The sequence below is a fragment of the Staurois parvus genome, unplaced genomic scaffold (assembly GCF_062004578.1).
Source record: "Staurois parvus isolate SC_StPar_1 unplaced genomic scaffold, SC_StPar_1.0 ptg000388l, whole genome shotgun sequence".
In the NCBI taxonomy this organism is placed as follows: domain Eukaryota; kingdom Metazoa; phylum Chordata; class Amphibia; order Anura; family Ranidae; genus Staurois; species Staurois parvus.
The window spans coordinates 3,870,001-3,885,041 of NW_028318184.1; the positions used below are offsets into that span (position 1 = coordinate 3,870,001).

The window sequence follows — 15,041 nt, forward strand, 5'->3', positions numbered from 1 at the left end:
GTGTGTTACTGATGGTAGCCTTTGTTACGTTGGTCCCAGCTCTCTGCAGGTCATTCACTAGGTCCCCCCGTGTGGTCCTGGGATTTTTGCTCACCGTTCTTATGATCATTTTGACCCCACGGGGTGAGATCTTGCGTGGAGCCCCATTTCGAGGGAGATTATCAGTGGTCTTGTATGTCTTCCATTTTCTAATTATTGCTCCCACAGTTGATTTGTTCACACCAAGCTGCTTGCCTATTGCAGATTCAGTCTTCCCAGCCTGGTGCAGGTCTACAATTTTGTTTCTGGTGTCCTTCGACAGCTCTTTGGTCTTCACCATAGTGGAGTTTGGAGTGTGACTGTTTGAGGTTGTGGACAGGTGTCTTTTATACTGATAACAAGTTCAAACAGGTGCTATTGATACAGGTAATGAGTGCAGGACAGAGGAGCCTCTTAAAGAAGAAGGTACAGGTCTGTGAGAGCCAGAAATCTTGCTTGTTTGTAGGTGACCAAATACTTATTTTCCACCATAATTTGCAAATAAATTCTTTCCAAATCAGCCAATGTGATTGTCTGGATTTTTTTTCTCATTTTGTCTCTCATAGTTGATGTCTACCTATGATGCCAATTACAGGCCTCTCTCATCTTTTTAAGTGGGAGAACTTGCACAATTGGTGGCTGACTAAATACTTTTTTGCCCCACTGTATATGGTATCATGATCCTCAAGAGCTGGAAAATTTATTTTGAGTTGTTTTTTGGTGGTAGGTTATGTTGGTAACAAGAAACACACAGCTAAATTTAAAAAAATTTATTTTTTTACTATTTTGGGACAGTTTTCCTTTGATAATAAAAAAAAAATCAGGAGATATCCATTACCATTTACCACCAAACGAAAGCCCAATTTGTCCTGAAAAAAACACGGTATAATTCACCGTGTGATGGTATGTACGGTTTTACTAACACATGTCAAAATTGTAAAATTTTACTTAGGCTTCAAGATTTGTCTTGCCCTTAGGAGTGAAGGGGTTAATTGATCTTTCATATATGTTTTAATTCTAGGCATCTCCACTCTCTGCTATTACAAGCCACGGATCATCTATTCATGGAATGGCAGGCCTTAAACTCTCTCCACAGACCCACCACTCAATCAACACATCTCCACAAGTCAGCTCCAAACACGACTCCTGGAATAACCTGGTGTTAGCGTGAAGCCTTCCAAACACGTCTAGCATTTCCTAATGTCACTTGAACAGTGGGCTTAGCAAACAATGACTTATTATTTTTTTTCCTAGCAAATAATTGTATCCAACAATTGCCACTATAAAAATAGAAAAACAATTGCAAGCTCTCAAGAGACTTAGATGCAATAGAATTTGAACTATTAGAGTGAAAAAAAAGAATTGAATGTTTCTTCTACTAGCAAAGAACCGTTTATAAATTGGACAGTATTTAACGTGGATGGTCTGGAAGGTTTTGTGGCTTTGAGTTTCTGGCAATGTGACCCAACGTCACCAAAGTCACACCAGCAAGGGATACAATCTTCGACGTGAAACACTGGAAGTGGCTGGAAGACTTTTTTTTAGTACCTTTGCTAGTGAAAATTTGCAAAATAAAAAACGAAAAACATTTTTTTCAAGAAGAATAAACTCTATTTAATCAAGAGGGGGGACGCTGATCTTTGTTTCCGCTGCTGAGTGTTTTTCCAAAATCATCATCACTTGTTAATGTGGACTTTCTCCCTATCGACAGTCGTATTTTGTGTTCTTTGTCAAAAAAAAATTGTGGATCTGGTTTGTATTGTTATGTTCTACATGTCCGAGATAATTGTAGACTTTTTTTTTGTAATGCCTTTAAAAAAACGTTTGTGTCTTACAACGAGACTCTAGAATGGTGTTTTGGGAACTCTGGAACAACCAAAAAGAAAAAAGGTATTTTCAATGGAAACCAGATTTAGCTGTCATGCCAGTTAATATTTTAAGTTAATTCATTGATTGTCGGAGGAAAAAAAAAGACTTATTCTCAACTAGAAAACAGATTTAGCTGCCATGCAAGTTAATATTTTAGGTTAATTCATTGATCATCAATTAGATATTTTTACCTGCTAAATAAAGGCAGGAAAACCACAAATCCCAGTTAAATCTCAAAATCGTTTGAATATATTGCAAGTTTGGAATATATTGCAAGGTGTTATTTAAGTATGATCGACTTTGTAAACTGTTGTATAAAATTAAATAGAGTTGAACTTTTCAATGTATTTAAAATATAAAAGAAACATAGACTTGATTCCATTTATCTTGTTATTATGCCCATATCTTTGTGTTCTGACAGTCAGCTGCAATTTGGAAATGGCTTGTTGTGGAAGGGCTGAGCTGTAACACCAACACTGCCATCTACAATGTCTACAGTACTACACTCCATTTGTCGAGATGCCTGTTGACTGTTTTGCAACAAATAAATATAAAAAAACATAAAAGAGTAATGGCAGAAAATAGTGGTCCATGGAGTCTGCCCATTTTTTTTTTAAATTTTATATTTTACTATTTTATTTTTGAAACTTTCAGTCTGAATATACAGTAGATCTGTGTATGTCACAAGCATGTCTGAATCCACTTATGGTTGACTGACCCACTATCTCTGTTGGAATTCTATTACAAGCGTCAACTCTTTTGGTAAAATAATACTGTAAATTCTAAGGCAGTCTATACAGTAGATTAGTCATTTTGTTTTACTCAACCTGTGCGTTGAACCCCAAAAAACTGACCAGATATCCCCATTCACACAATGTATGATACAAAAACAAGCGAGTGCCAAACCTGTACGCAGCTCATGCACCAAAAGGTAACCATAAAACACCTCTAAAAACAGATATAAAACACAAGGGTGCAGCGCTAAAAATATATATACTGATATCACTGAACAAGACGTCAATATGTTATGTTATGTTATGAAAACTCAATAAAGTGCCCATAAAGTGACATAGTGCCGTTCACATAAAAATCGATCTGTAATAAAGTGCCATATATGTGATAATAATGAGCACTATGTATGGTATGTTGAGAGAAACCACTGGTTAAGAACATATGAAGTCCAGAAATAATGGTGAAAATTCATCCAAAATAGTCTCTAACAGGTGATCTGTGTGCTCCAAGTGATCATTCGGGTGATGTGCCAGAAAGGAATGTTAAGACTGCACACTCACCAGATAGATAATCATAATACGCAATGTATATGATAATCAGCCGGAGGTCTTCCTTAAAGGTAATAAGCAGCCTGGTCAGGTCCAAGAGATCCCCTTCCTCCAGGTAATCTGCCCCCCAACTGTCGTCCTCCAGAATGGGTTCTGTTAATCCTGCCAGAAATCCAGTGTTGTCCTTGTTTGTACTCTGCAATGTAATCTTAAAATGGATGTAAAGCTCTGTGTGCATCCACAGAACTCCGACAAGAAGTGTTCACACTCCAGGCCTACACCATGTACCTCTGTCCCTCCGCGACTTGCCTGAGGTCTCCAGAACTGGACACAGTATTCTAAATGACGTCTAACTAAAGATCTGTATAGAGGAATCTCCTGCTGGTGGTCCCTCTATTGATAACTAAAGAGATCTACTGTATATAGGGCCCTCCTTTCTCTTTCTACTGATCCCTCTAGTGATAACCAAAGATCTATATAGAGGAATCAGGACCTCCTTTCTCCTGCTAGTGATCCTTCTAGTGATAACTAATGATCTATATAGAGGAATCAGGACCTCCTTTCTCTTTCTACTGATCCCTCTAGTGATAAAAAAGATCTATATAGAGCAGCGGTTCTCAACCTGGGGGTCGCGACCCCTTTGGGGGTCGAACGACACTTTCCCAGGGGTCGCCTAAGACCATCGGAAAACACATATTTCCGATGGCCTTAGGAACCGAGACACCGCTCCTTGATCCGTCTCCAGGTGTGGGCGGGATGACATGCCGTCCCTGTCATCTGGACACACCCCCGGGATCAATCCTTCCTCGTCGGTGATTGGCCGCCGGAACTGTAGCTCAGGAGAGGCACACAGGTGGCCAATCACCGGTGAGGAGGTGGAGCTTGGAAAGGAGGAGCTGAGCGGCACCGCGAAGATTGAGCGAGTGAAGAGGAGGAGAGCGGCCGGAGAAGGAAGACATCTGACCGGTAAGTGTCTGTACCATGGGAGAGGGAGGGAGCGAGCGAGCCCAGGCTGGAGCAGGGGTCAGCAAGGTAAGTAGCATTGGTGTCAGTGGGAGGAATAATGCCCAATCATTGGTGTCACTAATACCAATGATGGGGCACTATTCCTCCCTCCACTGACACCAATGATGGGGCACTATTCCTCCCCCCACTGACACCAACGATGGGGCACTATTCCTCCCACTGATACCAACGATGGGGCACTATTCCTCCCACTGATACCAACGATGGGGCACTATTCCTCCCACTGATACCAGTGTTGGGGCACTATTCCTCCCACTGATACCAGTGATGGGACACTTTTCCTCCCACTGACATCAGTGATGGGACACTATTGCTCCCACTGACACCAGTGATGGGGCACTATTCCTCCCACTGACACCAGTGATGGGGCACTATTCCTCCCACTGAAACCAATGATGGGGCACTATTCCCCCCACTGACACCAATGATGGGGCACTATTCCCCCCACTGACACCAATGATGGGGCACTATTCCCCCCACTGACACCTATGATGGGGCACTATTCCTCCCACTGACACCAATGATGGGGCACTATTCCTCCCACTGACACCAACGATGGGGCACTATTCCTCCCACTGACACCAACGATGGGGCACTATTCCTCCCACTGATACCAACGATGGGGCACTATTCCTCCCACTGACACCAACGATGGGACACTATTCCTCCCCCTGACACCAACGATGGGGCACTATTCCTCCCACTGACACCAATGATGGGGCACTATTTCCCCCACTGACACCAATGATGGGGCACTATTCCTCCCACTGACACCTATGATGCGGCACTATTCCTCCCACTGACACCAATGATGGGGCACTATTCCTCCCACTGACACCAATGATGGGGCACTATTCCTCCCACTGACACCAATGATGGGGCACTATTCCCCCCACTGACACCTATGATGGGGCACTATTCCTCTCACTGACACCAATGATGGGGCACTATTCCTACCACTGACACCAATGATGGGGCACTATTCCTACCTTTGATACCAATGATGGGGCACTATTCCTCCCATTGACATCAGTGATGGGACACTATTCCTCCCACTGACACCAATGACGTGGCACTACTCCTCCCACTGCAAAATTACAGTTATAAAGTAGCAACGAAAATAATTTTATGGTTGGGGGTCACCACAACATGAGGAACTGTATTAAGGGGTTGCGGCATTAGAAAGGTTGAGAACCACTGATATAGAGGAATCAGGACCTCCTTTCTCCTGTTGGTGACCCCTCTAGTGATAACTAATGATCTATATAGGGGAATCAGGACCTCCTTTTTCCTGCTAGAGATCCCTCTAGTGATAACTAAAGATCTATATAGAGGAATCAGGACCTCCTTCATCCTGCTGGTGATCCCTCTAGTGATAACTAAAGATCTATATACAGGAATCAGGACCTCCTTCCTCCTGCTGGTGACCCCTCTAGTGATAACTAAAGATCTATATAGAGGAATCGGGACCTCCTTCCTCCTGTTGGTGACCCCTCTAGTGATAACTAAATATCTATATATAGGAATCAGGACCTCCTTCCTCCTGTTGGTGGCCCCTCTAGTGATAACTAATGATCTATATAGAGGAATCAGGACCTCCTTCATCCTGCTGGTGACCCCTCTAGTGATAACTAAAGATCTATATATAGGAATCAGGACCTCCTTCATCCTGTTGGTGGCCCCTCTAGTGATAACTAAGGATCTATATAGAGGAATCAGGACCTCCTTCCTCCTGTTGGTGGCCCCTCTAGTGATAACTAATGATCTATATAGAGGAATCAGGACCTCCTTCATCCTGCTGGTGATCCCTCTAGTGATAACTAAAGATCTATATAGAGGAATCAGGACCTCCTTCATCCTGCTGGTGATCCCTCTAGTGATACCTAATGATTTATATAGAGGAATCAGGACCTCCTTCCTCCTGCTGGTGACCCCTCTAGTGATAACTAATGATCTATATAGAGGAATCAGGACCTCCTTCAGCCTGCTGGCGACCCCTCTAGTGATAACATAATATCTATATGAGGAAATCTAGACCTCCTTCCTCCAGCTAAACTATTCATAAATATTCATCTATCATCAATGAAGAACTAAAGGTCCTTCAAGTCCCAATCAACATATATTAACCACTTGCCTACTGGGCACTTATACCCCTTCTTTACCAGGCCAATTTTCAGCTTTCAGCGCTGTCGCACTTTGAATGACAATTGCGCGGTCATGCAAGATTGTACCCATATGAAATTTTTAGCATTTTTTTCTCACAAATAGAGCTTTCTTTTGGTGGTATTTAATCACTGCTGGGCACTTTACTTTTTGGCGACCCCTCTACATTACTGTATACATGTCATATCACTATAATGGAGTACAGGAGAGCTGGGATATACATTACTGTATACATGTCATATCACTATAATGGAGTACAGGAGAGCTGGGATATACATTACTGTATACATGTCATATCACTATAATGGAGTACAGGGGAGCTGGGATATACATTACTGTATACATGTCATATCACTATAATGGAGTACAGGAGAGCTGGGATATACATTACTGTATACATGTCATATCACTATAATGGAGTACAGGAGAGCTGGGATATACATTACTTATACATGTCATATCACTATAATGGAGTACAGGGGAGCTGGGATATACATTACTGTATACATGTCATATCACTATAATGGAGTACAGGAGAGCTGGGATATACATTACTGTATACATGTCATATCACTATAATGGAGTACAGGGGAGCTGGGATATACATTACTGTATACATGTCATATCACTATAATGGAGTACAGGGGAGCTGGGATATACATTACTGTATACATGTCATATCACTATAATGGAGTACAGGGGAGGGGGGATATACATTACTGTATACATGTCATATCACTATAATGGAGTACAGGAGAGCTGGGATATACATTACTTATACATGTCATATCACTATAATGGAGTACAGGGGAGCTGGGATATACATTACTGTATACATGTCATATCACTATAATGGGGTACAGGGGAGCTGGGATATACATTACTGTATACATGTCATATCACTATAATGGAGTACAGGGGAGCTGGGATATACATTACTGTATACATGTCATATCACTATAATGGAGTACAGGAGAGCTGGGATATACATTACTGTATACATGTCATATCACTATAATGGAGTACAGGGGAGGGGGGATATACATTACTGTATACATGTCATATCACTATAATGGAGTACAGGGGAGGGGGGATATACATTACTGTATACATGTCATATCACTATAATGGAGTACAGGGGAGGGGGGATATACATTACTGTATACATGTCATATCACTATAATGGAGTACAGGGGAGGGGGGATATACATTACTGTATACATGTCATATCACTATAATGGAGTACAGGGGAGGGGGGATATACATTACTGTATACATGTCATATCACTATAATGGAGTACAGGGGAGCTGGGATTATATTTTGGACTATTTATTCTAAAAAAAAATTTAATTTCATAAACTTTAAGGGGTCGTGGTTGGGGACAGGCCGGAGGTGGGGTTTGGGGCGGGCCAGGGGGTGGGGTTGGAGGCGGACCTGGGCAAGGTTGGGTGGGGCAACTGGTGGAGAGTAAGTTTTGTGACCGGCTAGTACAGCAATGGGCAAACTACGGCCCGCGGGCCGTATACGGCCCGGCGGACCTTTTAATCCGGCCCACGGAGCAAGGCTCCCCTCACAGTCCGCCCTGAAGACCGGTGTAGCATGAAAATCTGTCTCCTATGAGGATCTGTCCCCCTGGATCTGTCCCCCTCGACGTATCTGCGCATGTGCCGGAGATCGCCGATCGGCTGCTAATGCCTGAAACTGGCACATGCGCAGATACGTCGAGGGGGACAGATCCTCATAGGAGACAGATTTTCATGCTACACCGGAACGGCGCGGGACACAGCGAGAGGAACGCGTGGAGCAAAGGTAAGTGAATTGACACAGGGGGGACTTGGGGACTTAATATTGGGGATGAATTAATATGGGGAATGAATTACTATATGAGGGATGAATTACTATATGGGGGATGAATTACTATATGGGGGATGAATTACTATATGGAGGATGAATTACTATATGGGGGATGAATTACTATAGGGGGGATGAATTACTATACGGGGGATGAATTACTATATGGGGGATGAATTACTATATGGGGGATGAATTACTATGGGGGATGAATTACTATATGGGGGATGAATTACTATGGGGGATGAATTACTATATGGGGGATGAATTACTATATGGGGGATGAATTACTATATGGGGGATTAATTACTATGCTTACTATGGGGGAATATTACTATACTTACTATGGATGACACATACACATCATTTATCTACTCTTGGTCCGGCCCCCGGGTCCAATATATGAACCCATTGCGGCCCTCAAGTCAAAAAGTTTGCCCACCCCTGGGCTAGTAGGTCTGGACTCGAAATTTTAACCCCTGCAGTATATATATATTGTTTTATACAATTTGACTGTATACACAGTTTATGGCATTATATATGTGCTATTTTTAGCACTCTTGTCATTTAAGCACCTTGTATTTACTTATTGGTTTACTTAGGATTTAGTCACTGGGGAGGAGGGATATAATTGCCAGCCCACGGGGCATTATAGCACATGCACATTTTGGGGACTCTTTGTGTAGTAGGGAGTTCATTCATTTATTTATTAATTATTTAAAGTAGTTTTTGGGAGAGGCAGCGCAGCAATTTTTATGTTTGCCTGTACGTTATATTTACAATGATTTCCATTTTGGCATTGGCTATTGGATTTCTGTTAGGTAACACTAATACACCCAATACTTAGGGAGCAGAAGCCTTGGCCAGTTGTTTTTTGCTCATTGGCCAAATTTATGTGTGGTTTTTTTAATAGTTTTGAATATGTCTCTTCTGATTTACTCATGGTTTTGAATAAATTTGTTATATAATTTTGCAATTGTTGCATGGAGTCACTGGAGTGTCCCCAGGCATATCTGAACAACTCTGTTACATTACACATTGAATGCACATAGTGGAGTCTAAGCCAGGTTTTTCCTGTTCGGATGTAGTATGTCAAAAGTTACATAAGTCACACAACATAGCATTTATAGCAGAATGTTCATACCAGGATTCAATTAATTGCAGCAATTAGCATCTTGTCTTTTAAAGTAAACCTATAGGCAAAACTTTTTTTTTCATTTGGATAGAGTAAGGGAGGGTTATAACCCCGATCAGTTTTTTTTTTGCCATCTGTGTCTTATTGGGGAGATTTACCTTCACTTCCTGTCCCATAGCCAAAACAAGTAGTGAGAAAATCTACAAACTAAGGGAAGTCCTTGGGAACCCCCAGGTAACCAGAACTAGTGTCCCTATTTGAAAATTTCTCCTCTTTTGCTTTTCTAGGGGCAACACAACATTTGGGGTTTCTTTTATTTTCATTTTTGATGATAATGGTAAACAGGACAAATAGAGAGGGTGAATCTCCCTAACGAGGACACAGACAGCAATAAAAACTGACAGGGGTTCTAATCCATCTCCATCCTATCCAAAACTAAAAAAAATTTTGCCTTTAGTTATACTTTAACCACTTGCCTACTGGGCTCTTATACCCCCTTCCTGCCGAGGCAAATTTTCAGCTTTCAGCGCCCTCACACTTTAAATGACAATTGCGCGGTCATGCAACACTGTACCCATATTAATTTTTATCATTTTTTTAGACAGATATAGTTTTCTTTTGGTGGCATTTAATCACCTCTGGGTTTTTTATTTTTTTGCTAAACAAACCAAAAACAACTGAAAATTTTGAAAAAAAAAAGTTTTTTTTAGTGTTTGTTATAAAATTTTGTAAATAAGTAATTTTTCTCCTTCGCTGATGTGTGCTAATGAGGCTGCACTGATGGGCACTGATAGGCTGCACTGTTGGGCACTGATAGGTGGCACTGATGGGCACTGATGAGGAGGCACTGGTAGGTGGCACTGATGGGCATTGACAGGCATCACTGATGGGCACTGAAAGGCAGCACTCATATATGGCACTGATAGGTGGCACTGATAGGTGGCACTGACTGGCACTGTTAGACGGCACTGATAGGCAGCACTGACAGGCACTGATAGGTGGCATTGATGCGCACTGATAGGCGGCACTGACTGGCACTGATAGGCGGCACTGATTGGCAGCACTGATAGGTGGCACTGACTGGCATTGATAGGTGGCACTGAAAGGCAGCTCAGATGGGCACTGATATGTGGCATTGATGTGAAATGGTAGGCACTGATGGGCACTAGCAGGTAGCATTGATGACCACTGACAGCTGGCACTGATGGACACTGACAGGTGGCACTGCTGGGGCTTCACTGATCATCAGGGCACACTGATCATCAGTGCCCTGATGATCAGTGTAGATGTCCCCTCTGAGTAATGCCGATTAGCGGCTCTCCTCTCCTCTCAAGCTCTCAACGTGACAACTCGTGAGGAGAGAAATGCCGATAACTGGCATTTCCCTATTTACATGCGATCAGCTGCGATTGGACACAGCTGATCACATGACTGAGCCGACATCTTCGTCTCTTTCTGTTGATCGGTGATCTGCTGTGTATGAGGGACACAGCACACCACCGATCGCCGCGCTGCACACTCCTGGAGCCGCACATGCGCGGTTAGAGTGGGAGGACGTCATATGACGTCCTCCCAGAATGAGAGAACCGCCTTGCTCCGTCATTGCTTTATATGGCAGGCGGCAGGTGGTTAAAGAGATGCTCCAGTCTACCTCCCCCCAAAAAAATCAAAGTCAGCAGCTACAAATACTGACTTTTAATACAGTATAAGGACATTCACCTGTCCAGGAATCCAGTGCTGCCTTCACCCGAGCCAGGTCTTCAATCGGCTTCAGGTTTCTGGTGCCGATATCTTAAGTAAGGGAAACCAGCAGTGAAACCTTGTGACTTCACAGTTGGTTTCCCACTGTACATGTGTGAAGTGTGTTGTGTTTTGTGAATGGTCCCGCAGTCTTCTGGGACCTGTGATGTGTCCAGAAGGCTGCAGGGAAAAGGGGGGATGAACTTCTGCTCAGATCATCGGGGCGATCTGAACAGAAATGGGAGCGTGTACTTGTCAAAACCGGGTACTTGTTCCCCCCTCCCAAAAAATGCCAATTGCTACAGAGGAGGGGGGGAGGGGGGGGGGAGATGATGCAAACAAGCAGAACATCCCCTTTAAGGTGAAATTGCACATTCATTTAGTGATAGATTGTTTTTATTTTTTTACTATTTGGTGTTGATGTTTGTAAGGGGATGTAGCTCAGTGGTAGAGCGCATGCTTTGCATGTATGAGGCCCCGGGTTCAATCCCTGGCATCTCCAAGTTTTAAATAGAAAATGCCTGCAGATGATCATGTAAGGCTCCATGAATGCTGCAGCTGATAAACTCACATTTGGGAGCTTTTCTGCATTTTTTTCAGCAGCTCCCGAACGCTCCCTAATGTTTTCCTATGTGTCCATGTACACATAGTCATTTACAGGCAGTTGAGTTTACAGTCGTTTTTTTGAACGCACCAAACGTGCGTTCAGGAGTAGATGTTATCAGCGATTCAAATATCAAACGCTTGTAAACACGTGTAAACGCGGCTAACCGCGTTTATAAGCGTTTGCAATTTTTTAAAACTCTTCCATCTCCAGATGCTGTTCAGAGCCTTTTTTCATCATGAAAAATGCATGCAAAGTGTTTTCCCGGTACTCAAATGGACCTGGCACACCATACTTTAAGGTTTCGCATGAAAGAAAATATGTTAGACACTGCTGCAATAATTTCCACAGAAATGAGCTGGAACACATCCAAACACCACAAAAAAAAGACAGCTAATCTCAGCACATACTGCTCTCTCTGCTTCTGCTCTCTCTATTTCTCTCAAAATGTCTAAAATAGTTAATAATTTACCATTTTTCAGTGCATTCTGGGCATTTGGGAGGTTTTCCTGTGCTTATCTTAAAAAAACGCTTCTGAACACAAATGCACATAAACACGGTATGCAAACACGGCAAAACTGATGTTTTTTAACCTGCGTTTTCCTGCTGTCAATTTCCAGCATTCAGAAGAGTTTTCCAAACGCACCGTGTACATGAAGCCTTAATTTAATGAAAAGAAAAAAGGTTATCAGGTCTGCACACATTGGTAGAGATGTTTCCCTTCAGATATTATAACTGATGGAACTGCTGAAAACTTTCAAATTCAGTCAGATTGTATTATTCCTCAATGGCCTTGATATGGAGTGAACAATTTATCAATTTGTGTAGCACTGCTGGGAGAGGGGAGCAGAGCCGCTGAGTCTCCGCTGTCAGGGGAAGCAGGGTGAGCTAAGCTGCTGAGCCACTGCTGGGAGACGGGAACAGAGCTGCTGAGTCCCTAATGCCAGGGGAAGCAGGGTGAGCTAACCGCGGAGTCACTGCTGGGAGAGGGGAGCAGAGCTGCTGAGTCCCCGGTGCCAGGGGAAGCAGGGTGAGCTAAGCCGCAGAATCACTGCTGGGAGAGGGGAGCAGAGCTGCTGACTTGTTGCTGCCAGGGGAAGCAGGGTGAGACAAGCTGCTGAGCCACTGCTGGGAGAGGGGAACAGAGCTGCTGAGTCCCTGGTGCCAGGGGAAGCAGGGTGAGCTAAGCTGCTGAGCCACTGCTGGGAGAGGGGAACAGAGCTGCTGAGTCCCCGGTACCAGGGGAAGCAGGGTGAGCTAAGCTGCTGAGCCACTGCTGGGAGAGGGGAGCAGAGCTGCTGAGTCCCTAATGCCAGGGGAAGCAGGGTGAGCTAAACTGCGGAGTCACTGCTGGGAGAGGGGAGCAGAGCTGCTGAGTCCCTGGTGCCAGGGGAAGCAGGGTGAGCTAAGCCGCGGAATCACTGCTGGGAGAGGGGAACAGAGCTGCTGAGTCCCTAATGCCAGGGGAAGCAGCGTGAGCTAAGCCGCGGAGTCACTTCTGGGAGAGGGGAGCAGAGCTGCTGAGTTGTTGCTGCCAGGGGAAGCAGGGTGAGCCAAGCTGCTGAGCCACTGCTGGGAGAGGGGAGCAGAGCTGCTGAGTCCCAGGTGCCAGGGGAAGCAGGGTGAGCTAAGCTGCTGAGCCACTGCTGGGAGAGGGGAGCAGAGCCACTGAGTCCCTGGTGCCAGGGGAAGCAGGGTGAGCTAAGCTGCTGAGCCACTGCTGGGAGAGGGGAACAGAGCTGCTGACTTGTTGCTGCCAGGGGAAGCAGGGTGAGCCAAGCTGCTGAGCCACTGCTGGGAGAGGGGAACAGAGCTGCTGAGTCCCCGGTGCCAGGGGAAGCAGGGTGAGCTAAGCCGCAGAATCACTGCTGGGAGAGGGGAGCAGAGCTGCTGACTTGTTGCTGCCAGGGGAAGCAGGGTGAGCTAAGCTGCTGAGCCACTGCTGGGAGAGGGGAACAGAGCTGCTGAGTCCCTGATGCCAGGGGAAGCAGGGTGAGCTAAGCTGCTGAGCCACTGCTGGGAGAGGGGAACAGAGCTGCTGAGTCCCCGGTACCAGGGGAAGCAGGGTGAGCTAAGCTGCTGAGCCACTGCTGGGAGAGGGGAACAGAGCTGCTGAGTCCCCGGTGCCAGGGGAAGCAGGGTGAGCTAAGCTGCTGAGCCACTGCTGGGAGAGGGGAGCAGAGCTGCTGAGTCCCTAATGCCAGGGGAAGCAGGGTGAGCTAAACTGCGGAGTCACTGCTGGGAGAGGGGAGCAGAGCTGCTGAGTCCCTGGTGCCAGGGGAAGCAGGGTGAGCTAAGCCGCGGAATCACTGCTGGGAGAGGGGAACAGAGCTGCTGAGTCCCTAATGCCAGGGGAAGCAGCGTGAGCTAAGCCGCGGAGTCACTGCTGGGAGAGGGGAGCAGAGCTGCTGAGTTGTTGCTGCCAGGGGAAGCAGGGTGAGCCAAGCTGCTGAGCCACTGCTGGGAGAGGGGAGCAGAGCTGCTGAGTCCCAGGTGCCAGGGGAAGCAGGGTGAGCTAAGCTGCTGAGCCACTGCTGGGAGAGGGGAGCAGAGCCACTGAGTCCCTGGTGCCAGGGGAAGCAGGGTGAGCTAAGCTGCTGAGCCACTGCTGGGAGAGGGGAACAGAGCTGCTGACTTGTTGCTGCCAGGGGAAACAGGGTGAGCCAAGCTGCTGAGCCACTGCTGGGAGAGGGGAACAGAGCTGCTGAGTCCCCGGTGCCAGGGGAAGCAGGGTGAGCTAAGCCGCAGAATCACTGCTGGGAGAGGGGAGCAGAGCTGCTGACTTGTTGCTGCCAGGGGAAGCAGGGTGAGCCAAGCTGCTGAGCCACTGCTGGGAGAGGGGAACAGAGCTGCTGAGTCCCTGATGCCAGGGGAAGCAGGGTGAGCTAAGCTGCTGAGCCACTGCTGGGAGAGGGGAACAGAGCTGCTGAGTCCCCGGTACCAGGGGAAGCAGGGTGAGCTAAGCTGCTGAGCCACTGCTGGGAGAGGGGAGCAGAGCTGCTGAGTCCCCGGTGCCAGGGGAAGCAGGGTGAGCTAAGCTGCTGAGCCACTGCTGGGAGAGGGGAGCAGAGCTGCTGAGTCCCTAATGCCAGGGGAAGCAGGGTGAGCTAAACTGCGGAGTCACTGCTGGGAGAGGGGAGCAGAGCTGCTGAGTTGTTGCTGCCAGGGGAAGCAGGGTGAGCCAAGCTGCTGAGCCACTGCTGGGAGAGGGGAGCAGAGCTGCTGAGTCCCAGGTGCCAGGGGAAGCAGGGTGAGCTAAGCTGCTGAGCCACTGCTGGGAGAGGGGAGCAGAGCCACTGAGTCCCTGGTGCCAGGGGAAGCAGGGTGAGCTAAGCTGCTGAGCCACTGCTGGGA

The 15,041-nt window shown here is 46.0% G+C and overlaps 1 protein-coding gene and 1 non-coding gene across 2 annotated transcripts in view; both read left to right on the forward strand.

The window, feature by feature from the left end:
• GATA4 (GATA binding protein 4) overlaps positions 1–2,469 on the forward strand; it is an 89,610-nt gene extending 87,141 nt beyond the window's left edge. Inside the window, exon 5 of the mRNA XM_089685913.1 lies at positions 1,040–2,469. Within this exon, the coding sequence (XP_089542039.1) occupies positions 1,040–1,189 (150 nt within the window). The 3' untranslated portion in view covers positions 1,190–2,469. The remainder of the gene's footprint in view (positions 1–1,039) is intronic.
• Positions 2,470–11,513: 9,044 nt separating this feature from the next.
• On the forward strand, positions 11,514–11,585 carry TRNAA-UGC (transfer RNA alanine (anticodon UGC)). The gene has a single exon. It is a non-coding gene; the product is annotated as a tRNA-Ala (tRNA).
• Positions 11,586–15,041: the final 3,456 nt, after the last annotated feature.